Below are 17,587 nucleotides of genomic sequence, written 5' to 3'. Positions count from 1 at the left end.
TCAGAACATACTATACAACAAGGGATAAGCTACTATAAACCTAGGTTGAACTAGATGGACGCAAGTCTTTATTCAGCCTCACCTACTATGTAACTATGTGATCATACTGTGATTTCCTAATGTCTCCCTTATGGTTATGTTAGTAAGAATGTCCCCATTGTTGCTTATCAAGAGATCCAGGATATTGTTATTTCTGGTCTGACTTTCAATAAATTGATACAAATCGTGGTCATTTAGAGCATCCAATAAAACATTTCCCTTAGTTGTACTACTTGACCTATCCTTCCAATGTATTTCTGGGTAGTTAAGTCACCCATAATAATAATGTCCCCCAAGCTGGCTGCTTTTCCCACCTGTAGCGAGAGGTCTTTTTCCTCCTCCGTATGTATGTTGGGTGGTTTAGAACATGTTCCTACTATAAGTTTTTTAGCCCCTGTAATATTACCTGTGATTTCTACCCAGACCGTTTCTACTGACTCCATTGCGCTCTCGTTTATGTCATGTAAATATACCTCCTCCCCTTCTACCTGTGTTTTTTCTAAACAGACTATAACCTTCTATGTTAGCCTCCCACTCATGTGATTCATTCCACCAAGTTTCAGTAATACCTAGGAGATCAAAATCTTCCTCCTAAACTAGGGTCTCTAGTTCCCCCAATTTACCAGTTAAACTCCTAGCATTCAGATAAAGGCATTTCAGATCTCGTCTTTCCTTTGCCTGCGTCATGTTACCTGTTACAGTTGCAGAAGGTTCCTGAGACGATAAATCCGTATCAAGGACAATATTTGTACTTGGATGTGTGTCATAAGATTTGGTAACTCTTCATTTATTAACACAGTAACTGCGATCAGAACAAACACCAGGCAACATCTAGATAAGAATCTTGTCATTTATTAATAATAAAACATCAGTTTAAATAGGTGAAATCCCGCTGGAAGGAGTCTATCCGTGTAATGTGACAGGGAGGCTTCAGTGAAATACTGTTGGAGTGTCTAAGAACAAGGGAATCCCAAACAGACAGAAACAAAAGCTTGCGCTGTGCGCTAGTCACCTACACCCAGGGCGCAATGTCATTCCGCGGGCTGATAACACTATGAAGGATACATAGACTCCCTAGGGAGCTGCCCCTAATGTCTAATGATTCAGCACACAGAATGGCACCACTGAGTGTAAGTGACCGGCACATTTCAACATAACAGAGAACCAGTAGTAACACGTGGAGAGGGGAAAGGGGGGTTCGCGGGTAACAGGTGAAAGATCTGCAAAGCACTTAACACCTTGAGGTAGCTTCTTCAGGCAGAAATACATTGGTGTTGGTGTAACGGGGTAAAAACGTGTGCGCCTTTAACGCACACCGGACTGCTTGAGACGAAGGGCATCTCAGGCGTTCCTCAATATAGCCCTGTAGCGTGAAATAAAACATTATCTGTATAAACCAAAAGGAAGGCCTCAAGGGAAAAAAAGGGAACAGGATGCATGTGACAACACAGGAAGATCAGACCTAGGAATCCCGCAGCAGGAAGCACGCGAGATCTTCTGCCGACTAATGAGTAACAGAAAGCAGAAATACAGGTCATTATTTGGGGGGGGTGGGGGGGGGGGGGGGGGGGGGGTGGGCTTTTAAAAAAACAAAACTGTATTTTGGCAAAACTGCTTTACATACACATGTCAGTAACAAAAGTCACAAGTTCAACTGCAAACAGAGGAAAACAATGGAAGGTGACATTCAAAGATATTTTTTTTGTTTAGTTTTTTTGTTGAACTGTGCAGAACAGTTGTGTGTTATAACAAGAGCAATTTTTATATATACTGTATATAACTTTTAAAATGTGAAATTTGTGCTGTGACATAAAAACAAAAGAACGGTCGGCCAGGATGCTTGTGACCATTAGGAAACTCTCCTGTCACCAACAGCACGACTACAAAGCGAGACTAGGAAAGGGACGTACAACCCCAAGTGTCTCACCGGACGTGGCCCCATCAGGCACTGTGCTGCTGAGCTCTCTTATTACACCTCTCTGGCTTGGGTTTCACCCACGCGCGGCCTAATTGATTCATAATTTACTTATTACGGCTGCAAATAAAGACGTGAAATTACTAATAATGGTCCTACACGTATCATCTGGTGGTAGCATATGATATTTGATAAAAAAAATCTAGGAAAAGGAAGGCAGATTAAGATGTGGTACTAGGGAAAGATCAGCAACGGATAATTGTACCTACAAAGAAGGGTTATACGTATCCTGATGAGGCGGAGGGGGGAGCCACTGACACCAGGAACCTCACCCCAAAGCATACGGCAGTCCCTGCACAAGTTCACAAGCAATATCCACTAAATGGAGATCTCCTTTAATTGTCCTATTAAGAGGAGAATAAACATAGATCAGTAATGACATTTAATGTCAATCTGTGCCTGTCATTATATAACCCGTGTTACGGATATACAGGGGACGCAACATTCAGAGAAATAGAGGGGGTCAGGGCTGCTATATAAATGTAATGTAATTGGGGCAGTGGAGGGGCTGATTCTAGAAATGGAATGAAACTTTCTCTAGAAAATCCTGAAAAAAATGTGTGCCATATATAAATAATATCAGGATAGAGAAACCTACGGGAGCAACAAATGTCAACTGCATAAATAAACTCTAGATAAAAGTGTTCTAGAGCAAGTATACCAACCACCAGGGGGTAGGGGAGACACGCTAGCAGCCACCCTGCTGTTCGGAATGGTGGAGCAGCCACCCAAGCAGCAATTGGCTCACTCAGTTCGCAGGTGCAGCCATTGCACAGTACCCAATGACAACCTGAATATATGTCCATAGTTACAGTCCCAAAGCTCAACAGGTCAAGCAAACCAGAGCGGGGCCAAGGTATTAATACTTCCAGCAGAGGCGTTTGGCCGGGGACTGGTAACATTGCTGATGGAAGGTTTATGTTTCACATGGTACTCAATTTAGTATTGAGGAGGCTAAAAAGCAACAACAATAAGTGATGTAAATATCTACAGCATGAAGGTGTCAGTCAGAAATCAAGCGAAGAGACCTTATCTCGCCAAAAAGCAAGGGGAAAAACCGAGAGGAAACCAAGGTCGGATATTAAAGTTAGAAAGTTTCAAAAATACTACAAAAGAAAAGAAAACCCACAATCATTATCGGTCAGGCTTGCTGCATATTCCAGGTCTATTATTTATCTTTCTAAAGTTGTGTCCACCCAGGCCGATCCGGCGGCAGCAGGACCGGCCGTTAGGATGGCGGTGGCCCTTGATCTGAGATATTACAAATACACTTTGCTGCACTGTCTACTTTGACATTGGATTCCGATGCTGCGGGGCAGTGCATGGAGATCGGGTGCTGCATAGCACGGTGCTATTTGCACTATGAGATGTACAAATCACAGCGTGTGGACACGCCATAAGAAAGGGGAGGTCAATGATGAATATGTTATTCTAGGTGTACTTCGGAGCCTCTTATGCCAAGTATGCCATTCTTAACCAGGAAAGTATAAAAGAAAGGCACATTATTATATTTAGAAGGTCTAATAATGGGATCTCAGCAGCAAGCCGATGGCATACATTGCATTTCTACCTGGCCTCTGGTGCTGAATACTTTATTCATTTACTAAAAAAAAAAAAAAAAAAAGAATTTTCCTCCAAGACAACAGCAGCAGTGACTGTTCGGCGCCCCCTTGTGTGCGCTGCGTACATGACAGGTGGTGCCTGGCTGTGTCTTGGACAGAGAAGGCACTAAGGTCACAAGGTGCCTACTTTCCTGGATCTCTAAGGTCCATGCTGGAACCAAATAACGCCACCAGCTGCTCCTCATAATGGGTGATGTTTCGCTTCATAATGTCCATGCAATTGCCCAGTAGTCGCTCAAAGGCTTGTACATCCATAACTGAAATAAAGCAGAGGAGACATAAGTGATCTATACATCCTCTCAGGTGCCCCGCCACACCCGTCCTGCATAGAATAGGAAGAGCTAAGGGCCTTTGCAGAGTCCATCAGTCGTCCGCTTTCTGCACAAGTTGTTAAGGTTAATGTACAGGAATGTATGCGTCAGCTTCACTCTCTAGCTGCAACTATAGCGCCAATTTACTTGCATACGTCTGTAGTACCCAGACTCTGCTCCTACAGACATGGAACGGTGGGGAGCTCTGCTACAGGATGTGATGCACCCCAGGAGCAGGAGAACCACCGGTCATTTCTACCCCTCTTACCTGAAAACTAAACCCTAAGCACCAGGCATTCTGCTTATCCGTTCCCACCACCACAGATTTATCACACAAGCCAAATACTTCATATCGCTATGTAGCTCCAGGACACAGGGGGCAACAGGACATCAAATAACAATGTCATTAACTCAACCACCGTTCAAAATAACCTTCAAACAATAAAACAAGGGGCAGCCAACAGTTCATATCCAGTCACACAACCTGCAGGTTCTACCTGTAGTCCGTGGCACACATAGGGACTGTCCGCTATGGGGGAGCATGAGGAATATTATTACCTAAACACTTTACATCCTGCACTGCATATGCAGATGCCGCTCTGGGCTTGTTGGTAACAAGAGCGAGTTCTCCAAAATACTGTCCACGTTTACATCGCGTTATCTCTACTTCCTGGTTACTTTCGTGGCCGGTCTTCGTCTACGGAGCAGAAGAGAAAGTTACAATAATATCAGTTCAAGAAGAGCTGTAGCACAGGGTACTGGAGCGGTACAGGGTCTTGTGTCTGCCATGCTCAGTGTGGCACAGGGTACTGGAGCGGTACAGGGTCTTGTGTCTGCCATGCTCAGTGTGGCACAGGGTACTGGAGCGGTACAGGGTCTTGTGTCTGCCATGCTCAGTGTGGCACAGGGTACTGGAGCGGTACAGGGTCTTGTGTTTGCCATGCTCAGGGTGGCACAGGGTACTGGAGCTCTGACATACAGGGTCTTGTGTTGGCCATGCTTAGGGTGGTACAGGGTACTGGAGCTGTACAGGGTCTTGTGTTTGCCATGCTCAGGGTGGCACAGGGTACTGGAGCTGTAGCACAGGGTACTGGAGCGGTACAGGGTCTTGTGTCTGCCATGCTCCGTGTGGCACAGGGTACTGGAGCGGTACAGGGTCTTGTGTCTGCCATGCTCAGGGTGGCACAGGGTACTGGAGCGGTACAGGGTCTAGTGTTTGCCATGCTCGGGGTGGCATAGGGTACTGGAGCGGTACAGGGTCTAGTGTTTGCCATGCTCGGGGTGGCATAGGGTACTGGAGCGGTACAGGGTCTTGTGTCTGCCATGCTCCGTGTGGCACAGGGTACTGGAGCGGTACAGGGTCTTGTGTCTGCCATGCTCAGTGTGGCACAGGGTACTGGAGCGGTACAGGGTCTTGTGTCTGCCATGCTCAGGGTGGCACAGGGTACTGGAGCGGTACAGGGTCTAGTGTTTGCCATGCTCGGGGTGGCATAGGGTACTGGAGCGGTACAGGGTCTTGTGTTTGCCATGCTCAGGGTGGCACAGGGTACTGGAGCTGTGATGTACAGGGTCTTGTGTTGGCCATGCTTAGGGTGGCACAGGGTACTGGAGCTGTGATGTACAGGGTCTTGTGTTTGCCATGCTTAGGATGGTACTGGAGCTGTGATGTGCAGGGTCTTGTGTTGGCCATGCTCAGGGTGGCACAGGGTACTGGAGCTGTACAGGGTCTTGTGTTTGCCATGCTCAGGGTGGCACAGGGTACTGGAGCTGTACAGGGTCTTGTGTTTGCCATGCTCAGTGTTGCACAGGGTACTGGAGCTGTACATGGTCTTGTGTCTGCCATGCTCAGGGTGGCACAGGGTACTGGAGCTGTACAGGGTCTTGTGTTTGCCATGCTCAGTGTTGCACAGGGTACTGGAGCTGTACATGGTCTTGTGTCTGCCATGCTTAGGATGGTACAGGGTACTGGAGCGGTACAGGGTCTTGTGTTTGCCATGCTCAGGGTGGCACAGGGTACTGGAGCTGTACAGGGTCTAGTGTTTGCCATGCTCAGGGTGGCACAGGGTACTGGAGCTCTGACATACAGGGTCTTGTGTTGGCCATGCTTAGGGTGGTACAGGGTACTGGAGCTGTACAGGGTCTTGTGTTTGCCATGCTCAGGGTGGCACAGGGTACTGGAGCTGTAGCACAGGGTACTGGAGCTGTACAGGGTCTTGTGTCTGCCATGCTCAGGGTGGCACAGGGTACTGGAGCTGTGATGTACAGGGTCTTGTGTTTGCCATGCTCAGGGTGGCACAGGGTACTGGAGCTGTACAGGGTCTTGTGTTTGCCATGCTCAGGGTGGCACAGGGTACTGGAGCTGTACAGGGTCTTGTGTTTGCCATGCTCAGGGTGGCACAGGGTACTGGAGCTGTATGGGGTCTTGTGTTTGCCATGCTCAGGGTGGCACAGGGTAGTGGAGCGGTACAGGGTCTTGTGTTTGCCATGCTCAGGGTGGCACAGGGTACTGGAGCGGTACAGGGTCTTGTGTTTGCCATGCTCAGGGTGGCACAGGGTACAGGAGCGGTACAGGGTCTTGTGTTTGCCATGCTCAGGGTGGCACAGGGTACTAGAGCTGTACAGGGTCTTGTGTTTGCCATGCTCAGGGTGGCACAGGGTACTGGAGCTGTGATGTGCAGGGTCTTGTGTTTGCCATGCTCAGGGTGGCACAGGGTACTGGAGCGGTACAGGGTCTTGTGTTTGCCATGCTCAGGGTGGCACAGGGTACTGGAGCGGTACAGGGTCTTGTGTTTGCCATGCTCAGGGTGGCACAGGGTACTAGAGCTGTACAGGGTCTTGTGTTTGCCATGCTCAGGGTGGCACAGGGTACTGGAGCTGTGATGTGCAGGGTCTTGTGTTTGCCATGCTCAGGGTGGCACAGGGTACTGGAGCGGTACAGGGTCTTGTGTTTGCCATGCTCAGGGTGGCACAGGGTACTAGAGCTGTACAGGGTCTTGTGTTTGCCATGCTCAGGGTGGCACAGGGTACTGGAGCTGTGATGTGCAGGGTCTTGTGTTTGCCATGCTCAGGGTGGCACAGGGTACTGGAGCTGTGATGTACAGGGTCTAGTGTTTGCCATGCTCAGGGTGGCACAGGGTACTGGAGCTCTGACATACAGGGTCTTGTGTTGGCCATGCTTAGGGTGGTACAGGGTACTGGAGCTGTACAGGGTCTTGTGTTTGCCATGCTCAGGGTGGCACAGGGTACTGGAGCTCTGACATACAGGGTCTTGTGTTGGCCATGCTTAGGGTGGTACAGGGTACTGGAGCTGTACAGGGTCTTGTGACTGCCATGCTCAGGGTGGCACAGGGTACTGGAGCTGTATGGGGTCTTGTGTCTGCCCTGTTCAGGGTGGCACAGGGTACTGGAGCTGTACATGGTCTTGTGTCTGCCATGCTTAGGATGGTACAGGGTACAGGAGCTGTGATGTACAGGGCCTTGTGTTTGCCATGCTCAGGGTGGCACAGGGTACTGGAGCTGTGACGTACAGGGTCTTGTGTTTGCCATGCTCAGGGTGGCAAAGGGTACTAGCGCTGTACAAAGTCTTGTGTTTGCCCTGTTCAGGGTGGCACAGGGTACTGGAGCTGTACAGGGTCTTGTTTGCGCCCTGTTCAGGGTGGCACAGGGTACTGGAGCTGTGATGTACAGAGTCTTGTGTTTGCCATGCTCAGGGTGGCACAGGGTACTGGAGCTGTACAGGGTCTTGTGTTTGCCATGCTCAGGGTGGCACAGGGTACTGGAGCTGTACAGGGTCTTGTGTTTGCCCTGTTCAGGGTGGCACAGGGTACTGGAGCTGTGATGTACAGGGTCTTGTGTTTGCCATGCTCAGTGTGGCACAGGATACTGGAGCTGTGACGTACAGGGTCTTGTGTTTGCCATGCTCAGGGTGGCACAGGGTACTGGAGCTGTACAGGGTCTTGTGTTTGCCATGCTCAGTGTGGCACAGGGTACTGGAGCTGTACATGGTCTTGTGTCTGCCATGCTTAGGATGGTACAGAGTTCTGGAACTGTGATGTACAGGGTCTTGTGTTTGCCATGCTCAGGGTGGCACAGGGTACTGGAGCTGTACAGGGTCTTGTGTTTGCCATGCTCAGTGTGGCACAGGGTACTGGAGCTGTACATGGTCTTGTGTCTGCCATGCTTAGGATGGTACAGGGTACTGGAGCTGTGATGTACAGGGTCTTGTGTTTGCCATGCTCAGGGTGGCACAGGGTACTGGAGCTGTACATGGTCTTGTGTCTGCCATGCTTAGGATGGTACAGGGTACTGGAGCTGTGATGTACAGGGTCTTGTGTTTGCCATGCTCAGGGTGGCACAGGGTACTGGAGCTGTGATGTACAGGGTCTTGTGTTTGCCATGCTCAGGGTGGCACAGGGTACTGGAGCTGTACAGGGTCTTGTGTTTGCCCGGCAAGGGCAGACACATAAATGAATGACAGACATTACAAACAGCAAAAAAAAGAAAAAAGGTACTGGTGTAGTTTCATGGCGGCAGCTCTATGCTACGTTGACAATGTAGCCGGCGCCGTGAAACAAAACAATGGCTCCCCCCACTCCCGGCTGTGTACCGCCGGCCGCATCTCCCCCTGCTCCCGGCTGTGTGACGCCGGTATCCGCATCCGCTCGCCACACTTTATAAAATCAACTCCACGCCGACGTGGACACTGGGGATAGGACGTGGATACTGGGGGTAGGACGTGGACACTGGGGGAAAAGATCCCACTCCGAACAGAAATAATTTTTGCACTTGGATTCTATGTATAAATATTACTGTAGCCGCTACTAAAAATGGATAATACTTTTTTTCATTAAAACGCTTAAAAGAAAACCAAAAAAATGAGAAAAATTAAATAAATATACATACCTTGCTTTTCATCATGATTTTTACTTCTCCAGATTCAACAATGTAAAAACAGTCTGCCATATCCCCCTAAGGAACAAACACCACGTTACAGTATACACTACAGCTACTGTATACGCTGCACCACCACCCCACACTTTCTTACCTGCGCAATTATACGATCTCCATCCTTATAATTCTTTTCGCCTATAACATCGACAATTTTCATTCGCTCAGAAAGCTAAAAAACACAAAACAGCATCTGGTCACACAATACGCCCCCCACGTACTACTTACAGTAACAGAATATTCCAACCACACAGCAAGCTTAGGAGTCAGTCCCCCGGCCTCACCTCTAAGGACTTCAGGACGGGTACAGATTCTATAAAGATCTCGTACATCTTTCGTTTTTTGGCATTGTTTTTAAGAATTATTCTTCTGAAGGTGACTCGGTCCTGAAACACAGAATGACCAGTGATGGTGAGAGCATACACACAATGACAGATATACATTATGCATTAGGGGTTAGGTTTCTAGAAGCGAAGGGGATTCCTAGATGTATTGTACACTCCTCGTCTACCTCACTGCCTGCCTGTTGGTCTAGCAGCATTTCCCCTATTCCAGTGATGGCTAACCTTGACACTCCAGCTGTTGTTGAACTACACATCCCAGCATGCCCTGCTACAGTTTTACTATTTGGCCATGCTAAAACTGATGCAGGGCATGCTGGGATGTGCAGTTAAACAGCTGGAGTGTCAAGGTTAGCCATCACTTCCCTATTCCCTCCTCCAAAAATTCCCCCATTTCTAACTCAAATCCTTATCTAGGTCAAGCACTGACAAAACAAGTGGTCTTTGGTGCACTGCTCCCTTTTTTCACTTTCAATGCTTCCCACTAAGTGTTAACGTTGCCCATTAGGTGGCGCTGTAGCACCATACACTGCAGAACTACCACATTCCACACAGCCAATACAAACAGCTGCGACTGCTCATGTACACCGCCACAGCCACAATGTACAAGGCTGCTAAAACAAAAGCATCTCTACCAATGTACATACAACCGCCAGGTGTCTATCAATCCCAGCTAAGCACTAAGATGCCGGCACAGGTCACGCGGGGTCCTAAAAGCCCCAGTTACATTATTCAAGGTAAAAAACGTAACCAGCATGCAGACATTGATGAAACGGAACCTGACCCAATGGAGTCATAAAACAGCTTCTACTAGTTTTATCATCCCCTGTCCACAAGGGCTCGTTACATGTGAGAAGGATATTACCATTATCACTATACGGGATTAGAATCCTTCAGACACCACAATACAGATAAATATACGCACTCCTCATGCAGCAACAATGTACGTGTGGAGGGGGGGGGGGGTACAACAATTAGTGCGTGTTTTTAGTGCGCCGTCATACATTCACCACTTCACACAGGGCGATAGTCAGTGTTGTGACCACATAGACCGGGGTACAGATGCATTAAGCCAGTGGTTGCGACACTTTTTTGAATCATGGCACCCCTGAGTATCAGAATTTTTGTTCACGGCACCCCTAGGGCAAAAGCTTCCCATTGATAAAGAAAACAGAAACAAAATATTTAAGTAAATTGTATTTCTCCTCCTCAGTGCCAGGTATGTGGTGGGGGACAGGATTCACTTCTGTTTGTCCACAATTTGCCTATTTCATTTGTCAAATAATTTTTAACCCTAGGGAGCCACGGCATTAGTGCCAGCGCATCCGATGTAAAGTGTAGGACACAGAAAAGGACAATGTGCGACGAACCACACTTCTGTACACCGCATAACAATAATGGGGGTCTGCGATAGTCACAACCGATAGGAGAGATCCCCGAATTCTCCTCATACACATTCTTCATTTAAACCTAACCATACTAATGTCTATGTATTCTGTAGCAGAATAAATGACAACTCAAATGGTGTAAGCTCGTGGTTGGACGGGAACAGTTCCCTCTGGGGCTATAAAGCCATAACTCATAACAGGGTGGCAAATAATAACAAGTGGTCCAGGCAAAAGGCTTACGGGCACGTGTGGGAAGACAAAGCCACTATTATTATTATTGTGAGCCACGCATCAAGGGGAAAATACAGCTGGAACACAGAGCTGGCACCAGGAAATGATCCGCTTTATATCTACCCACCTACTGTATAAATCTTGTATACAGGAGAGACAATGTATCCACCTCAGCTACAGGGGAACCCCACACAGTGTATCCGCCTCAGCTACAGGGGAACCACACACAGTGTATCCGCCTCAGCTACAGGGGAACCACACACACAGTATATCCGCCTCAGCTACAGGGGAACCACACACACAGTATATCCGCCTCAGCTACAGGGGAACCACACACACAGTATATCCGCCTCAGCTACAGGGGAACCACACACACAGTATATCCGCCTCAGCTACAGGGGAACCACACACACAGTATATCCGCCTCAGCTACAGGGGAACCACACACACAGTATATCCGCCTCAGCTACAGGGGAACCACACACACAGTATATCCGCCTCAGCTACAGGGGAACCACACACAGTATATCCACCTCAGCTACAGGGGAACCACACACATAGTATATCCGCCTCAGCTACAGGGGAACCACACACAGTATATCCGCCTCAGCTACAGAGGAAGCACACACAGTATATCCGCCTCAGCTACAGGGGAACCACACACAGTATATCCGCCTCAGCTACAGGGGAACCACACACAGTATATCCGCCTCGGCTACAGGGGAACCACACACAGTATATCCGCCTCGGCTACAGGGGAACCACACACAGTATATCCGCCTCGGCTACAGGGGAACCACACACAGTATATCCACCTCAGCTACAGGGGAACCACACACACACATAGTATATCCGCCTCAGCTACAGGGGAACCACACACAGTATATCCGCCTCAGCTACAGAGGAAGCACACACAGTATATCCGCCTCAGCTACAGGGGAACCACACACAGTATATCCGCCTCAGCTACAGGGGAACCACACACAGTATATCCGCCTCAGCTACAGGGGAACCACACACAGTATATCCGCCTCGGCTACAGGGGAACCACACACAGTATATCCGCCTCGGCTACAGGGGAACCACACACAGTATATCCACCTCGGCTACAGGGGAACCACACACACAGTATATCCGCCTCGGCTACAGGGGAACCACACACACAGTATATCCGCCTCGGCTACAGGGGAACCACACACACACACACACACAGTATATCCGCCTCAGCTACAGGGGAACCACACACAGTATATCCGCCTCAGCTACAGGGGAACCACACACAGTATATCCGCCTCAGCTACAGGGGAACCACACACAGTATATCCGCCTCAGCTACAGGGGAACCACACACAGTATATCCGCCTCAGCTACAGGGGAACCACACACAGTGTATCCGCCTCAGCTACAGGGGAACCACACACACACAGTATATCCACCTCAGCTACAGGGGAACCACACACACAGTGTATCCGCCTCAGCTACAGGGGAACCACACACACCGTATATCCGCCTCAGCTACAGGGGAACCACACACACCGTATATCCGCCTCAGCTACAGGGGAACCACACACACCGTATATCCCCCTCAGCTACAGGGGAACCACACACACCGTATATCCCCCTCAGCTACAGGGGAACCACACACACCGTATATCGGCCTCAGCTACAGGGTAACCACACACACACAGTATATCCGCCTCAGCTACAGGGAAACCACACACACACACAGTATATCCACCTCAGCTACAGGGGAACCACACACACAGTATATCCGCCTCAGCTACAGGGGAACCACACACAGTATATCCGTCTCAGCTACAGGGGAACCACACACACAGTATATCCGCCTCAGCTACAGGGGAACCACACACACAGTATATCCGCCTCAGCTACAGGGGAACCACACACAGTATATCCGTCTCAGCTACAGGGGAACCACACACACAGTATATCCGCCTCAGCTACAGGGGAACCACACACACAGTATATCCGCCTCAGCTACAGAGGAACCACACACACACAGTATATCCGCCTCAGCTACAGGGGAACCACACACACCGTATATCCGCCTCAGCTACAGGGGAACCACACACACCGTATATCGGCCTCAGCTACAGGGTAACCACACACACACACACACACACACACACACACACACAGTATATCCGCCTCAGCTACAGGGAAACCACACACACACAGTATATCCGCCTCAGCTACAGGGGAACCACACACACCGTATATCGGCCTCAGCTACAGGGTAACCACACACACACACACAGTATATCCGCCTCAGCTACAGGGGAACCACACACACACAGTATATCCGCCTCAGCTACAGGGGAACCACACACAGTGTATCCGCCTCAGCTACAGGGGAACCACACACACAGTATATCCACCTCAGCTACAGGGGAACCACACACACAGTGTATCCGCCTCAGCTACAGGGGAACCACACACACCGTATATCCGCCTCAGCTACAGGGGAACCACACACACCGTATATCCGCCTCAGCTACAGGGGAACCACACACACCGTATATCCGCCTCAGCTACAGGGGAACCACACACACCGTATATCCCCCTCAGCTACAGGGGAACCACACACACCGTATATCGGCCTCAGCTACAGGGTAACCACACACACACAGTATATCCGCCTCAGCTACAGGGAAACCACACACACATAGTATATCCACCTCAGCTACAGGGGAACCACACACACAGTATATCCGCCTCAGCTACAGGGGAACCACACACAGTGTATCCGCCTCAGCTACAGGGGAACCACACACACACACAGTATATCCGCCTCAGCTACAGGGGAACCACACACACCGTATATCCGCCTCAGCTACAGGGGAACCACACACACACAGTATATCCGCCTCAGCTACAGGGGAACCACACACAGTGTATCCGCCTCAGCTATAGGGTAACCACACACACACACACACACACACACAGTATATCCGCCTCAGCTACAGGGGAACCACACACACAGTGTATCCGCCTCAGCTACAGGGGAACCACACACAGTATATCCGCCTCAGCTACAGGGGAACCACACACACACACACACACACACACACACAGACAGTATATCCGCCTCAGCTACAGGGGAACCACACACACCGTATATCCGCCTCAGCTATAGGGTAACCACACACACACACACACACACAGTATATCCACCTCAGCTACAGGGGAACCACACACACAGTATATCCGCCTCAGCTACAGGGGAACCACACACAGTGTATCCGCCTCAGCTACAGGGGAACCACACACACAGTATATCCGCCTCAGCTACAGGGGAACCACACACACACAGTATATCCGCCTCAGCTACAGGGGAACCACACACACACAGTATATCCGCCTCAGCTACAGGGGAACCACACACACCGTATATCCGCCTCAGCTACAGGGGAACCACACACACCGTATATCGGCCTCAGCTACAGGGTAACCACACACACACACAGTATATCCGCCTCAGCTACAGGGAAACCACACACACACAGTATATCCGCCTCAGCTACAGGGGAACCACACACACACCGTATATCGGCCTCAGCTACAGGGGAACCACACACACACACACACACACACAGTATATCCGCCTCAGCTACAGGGGAACCACACACACAGGGTACAGGGTTCGCAAAAACGCGCTATACCGCGTATTTTACCCCAAATTGGCACCCGAGGACTCAGTTTCTAAAACTGAAGGAGTCCCCGGGGACGCGATGTGCTGCAGCCGAGAACCGCCCATGAGCCAATCACTGGTCAGCGGCTGCCGGGACCAATCATTGTGACGGCAGCCAATCACAGGTGGCTTGTTTTACACGTTGCTACGCTCTGCGCAGGTCCGCCCCCGCCACGCTGTGTACGTAAGTACAGTCTGTTTGCTGCAGTGCGGAGAGGCGAGCAGGGGTGGAACGGGACTGGATGGGATGTAACAGCAGACAGCCGCTCTCAGCAGGAGAGGTGAGCGGGCTGTCTGCGTGGGGGGGGACTGGATCATACCCTCCCCCCCCCCCACACCGTTCCCAGTACAGACTTGCGGTGCCTCTGCGTCATGACGTTAGCTAAGCCCGCGGTCCCGCTCCCGCAGAGCTATCCACACAGAGGTCGCCCGCTGGCATGTATCCAATATCTGGATGCCGCCACCAGTCTAGAGCTTTAAGCCGCGCCAAATGACCTGTGGCTGTCTGACTGCAAGGACGACGCTGCTGCTGCCACCACCGGAGCGATCTGTGAGCATGAGCAGTCTGGTGGTGAGTGGTGACCAGGCACTATTGTCAGTCACTCGGACTGCACAGCAGCCTAGTCATGGGGCTGTCTCACCCTCATAATTTATGGTGGCAATGTTCTGTATAAAATTGTTTGCACAGATGATGTGACTATGCAGAATATAATGATTCTGAAATGTAATGATTCCCAAACATGGCCATGTCCCCTTTACCTGTGGCCACTCCCCCTTTTTGATTGTGTACCGTTTTCTGCCCTCCAAATGTTGGAGGGTATGCTGGATGTGGCTGGAAGAGCTGACATGCTGCTCAATTCAGAGCAGCACATCAGCTATTTCAGCCGCATCTCATCCCCCGCCGCGCAGACAGCCCGCTCACCTACTCTGCTGAGCGCCTTGTAAGCATTTCCAGCCCCCTGGACAACGAGCATGAAATGCCCCCTTTGCAACCAGCATGAAATGCCCCCTTTGCAACCAGCATACAAACACCCCCACCCCCACGTGGCAACCAGCATGTAACTCCTACAACCAGCATGTAGGTAAGCAGCACTTATCTGGTTTAATATGTACTGGGCACTGTGTTCTATAATGTGTACTGGGTATAGCGGTGTGTTCTATAATGTGTACTGGGCACTACGGTGTGTGCTATAATGTGTACTGGGTATAGCGGTGTGTGCTATAATGTGTACTGGGTATAGCGGTGTGTGCTATAATGTGTACTGGGCATTACGGTGTGTGCTATAATGTGTACTGGGTATGGCGGTGTGTGCTATGTGTACTGGGTATAGCGGTGTGTGCTATAATGTGTACTCAACATAACGGTGTGCCATAATGTGTACTGGGCATAACGGTGTGTGCTGTAATGTATACTGGGCATTACGGTGTGTGCTGTAATGTGAATTGGTACTACTATGCAACCACACTACTTCCCCCAAAAAACCCAGCCCTAATTTTTTAGCGCGCGCCTTCGGCGCGCACTGTCCCTATTTTCGGATTTATATACTTTCTAGTATTTATGTACCTTTTATGCAAGTGGGCCAATTGATACTTCTCCCCCGGCCCACATGTGCCATGCTGTGGAGAAGGGGAGAGGAGGCTTTATTCCGTTGGGACCCAGAAAAGGTTAGGTAGGACCCCAATTTTTAGAAGTGAAGGGTCCCCGGGACCCACTTTTTTGGGTGGTTTTCGCGAACACTGGCGGTATATCCACCTCAGCTACAGGGGAACCACACACACAGTATATCCGCCTCAGCTACAGGGGAACCACACACACACAGACAGTATATCCGCCTCAGCTACAGGGGAACCACACACACAGTATATCCGCCTCAGCTACAGGGGAACCACACACACAGTATATCCGCCTCAGCTACAGGGGAACCACACACTTACCAGTCCCCAAAGTGCTCCATCGGATGTGGCAACAATCGTTGCAGCCCTGGGAGTATTGTACATCAGAGCCAGCTCCCCAAAACTGCCATGGTTATCATACGTGCCCACACAGCGGGACTGCCCATCTCTGGCCACCAAAATGTCGTACCGTCCTCTAAAAGAATATGGAGACAATTGTGAGACTTTATATAAAAAAGTGTGTGTGTGTGTGTGTGTGTGTGTGTGTGTGTGTGTGTGTGTGTGTGTGTGTGTGTGTGTGTGTGTGTGTGTGTGTGTGTGTGTGTGTGTGTGTGTTGGTGGTGGGGTTGATCATACCCTGGAGAGAAATAAAGTATCAACAGGCCAGAGCGTGTTGTACTTTATCTCTTCACAGTTTGATAAATCTCCCACTAAAGGAGAAATGCAATCAGTGCAAACTTTTGGCTGCAGGATTTGAAAGTGAATTCTTTAAATAAATAAAATAACCTATATTAAAATCAGGTGGTTAAACCACAGGAAATAATCAGTTCTGGAGCAATCTGAGCGAGCGGACGCTGCGGGATACGCCATTCATTACAATTAAGTGCTGTACATTGTTTTCTGCCTGATCACTGACACAAATGTTTTCTCCCCTGTACTTTCAGGTTTCGCCCACAGAATAAATCACACATATCAGGCATGAGAATCCTTCTCCATGGAGAATTAGCAACAGAACCTCCAAACTAGACACGGGGGAGTCTTTACAATGACCAGCGATTACTGCTGGACTTGGGGATTTTGCAGGGCTGCGGGAGATATCCGGCCTCGGGTCCCTATACCAATAAGTGCAGCGATGCGTCAGTTCTGCCTTCTCCGCTCCAATGTCACTGCCATCACTAAAGTGACAAATGGTCTAGACTCTATAGCTAATTGGTGTGAATAAACGCATGATGGCGTGTGCAGTTACCGTTCTATAACGTAGAAGTTATCCCCGTCGTCTCCCTGGTCAATAACGTGCTCCTGAGGTTTTACGATCAGCTCAAACATCGCATCAAGAACCTGAGACAGCTGTTCCTGAAAGAGAACACCACAAGGACCTGAGTACATTGTCCAGGCGACTACAGGAAC

General features: G+C 49.7%; 1 protein-coding gene across 1 annotated transcript in view; it reads right to left on the bottom strand.

The window, feature by feature from the left end:
- Positions 1-871: 871 nt before the first annotated feature.
- Positions 872-17,587, bottom strand: part of PRKAR2A (protein kinase cAMP-dependent type II regulatory subunit alpha) — a 54,008-nt gene continuing 37,292 nt past the window's right edge. Inside the window, exons 5-11 of the mRNA XM_083155593.1 lie at positions 17,427-17,533; positions 16,502-16,655; positions 9,179-9,280; positions 8,992-9,066; positions 8,850-8,915; positions 4,506-4,644; positions 872-3,893 (exon numbers count right to left, since the gene is read on the bottom strand). Of these exons, the coding sequence (XP_083011719.1) occupies positions 3,760-3,893; positions 4,506-4,644; positions 8,850-8,915; positions 8,992-9,066; positions 9,179-9,280; positions 16,502-16,655; positions 17,427-17,533 (777 nt within the window). The 3' untranslated portion in view covers positions 872-3,759. The remainder of the gene's footprint in view (positions 3,894-4,505; positions 4,645-8,849; positions 8,916-8,991; positions 9,067-9,178; positions 9,281-16,501; positions 16,656-17,426; positions 17,534-17,587) is intronic.

The sequence above is a fragment of the Crinia signifera genome, chromosome 8, assembly GCF_055691185.1.
Source record: "Crinia signifera chromosome 8, ASM5569118v1, whole genome shotgun sequence".
NCBI classification, from domain to species: Eukaryota; Metazoa; Chordata; class Amphibia; order Anura; family Myobatrachidae; genus Crinia; species Crinia signifera.
This window is presented reverse-complemented; position numbering and strand designations above follow the sequence as displayed.